Source organism: Eimeria tenella, genomic scaffold (genome assembly GCF_000499545.2).
Source record: "Eimeria tenella Houghton genomic scaffold, Eth_scaff2814, whole genome shotgun sequence".
Taxonomy (NCBI): Eukaryota; Apicomplexa; class Conoidasida; order Eucoccidiorida; family Eimeriidae; genus Eimeria; species Eimeria tenella.
This window is the reverse complement of record NW_013542692.1, coordinates 980-1,521: the sequence shown is the minus strand read 5'-3', so window position 1 is coordinate 1,521 and position 542 is coordinate 980. Positions and strand designations below refer to the sequence as shown.

Here is a 542-nt window from a genome sequence, read left to right as displayed (position 1 = left end):
GCTGCTGCTGCTGCGGCTGCTGGACTCTGCCCCCACATGCATGCGGCCCACCTGCTGCTGCCGCCGCCGTTGCTGCTGCTGCTGCTGCTGCGAAGGCTTAACAGGGGCGCTGCTGCTGTATCTTCCTGCTTCGTGTGCTTCTGCTGCTGCTCTTCTGTTTTCCTTTTTGCTGCTCTCTTCGAAACCCTCAAAATGGGCACTACCTACAACATCCGCCCCAAGAAGTTCGGGCCTGGCAGCCGCCAGTGGTGAGGGTTTAGGGTTTAGGGTTTAGGGTTTGGCCCCTAGGGTTTAGGATTTCGGGTTCAGGTCTTTCGTTTCTTAAATCTCTCCCTTTTCTAGCAATTGCTGCTGCCCGCCGCGACGAAAGCCGGATGGCGCTGCTGCTGCTGCCGCCGCTGCTGCTGCTCCTGCTGTGGGGCAGCACTTATGCCAGCCTTTTCCCGTTTGCTGCTGCAGCAGCAGCCATGCGTGGCACTGCGCTGCTGCTGTGCGCCCGCCGAGGTGTATGGACAGCTGCCAGGACCCTGGGGCCCCCGGGG

At 61.3% G+C, this 542-nt stretch overlaps 1 protein-coding gene across 1 annotated transcript in view; it reads left to right on the top strand.

Annotated features, from left to right (window-relative positions):
- Window positions 1-192: 192 nt before the first annotated feature.
- The window catches only part of ETH_00043925 (40S ribosomal protein S29, putative), a gene marked incomplete at both ends in the record, with an annotated part of 778 nt that continues 428 nt past the window's right edge, over window positions 193-542 (top strand). The window contains one exon of the mRNA XM_013375503.1: window positions 193-248. Coding sequence (XP_013230957.1) covers window positions 193-248 — 56 coding nt within the window. The remainder of the gene's footprint in view (window positions 249-542) is intronic.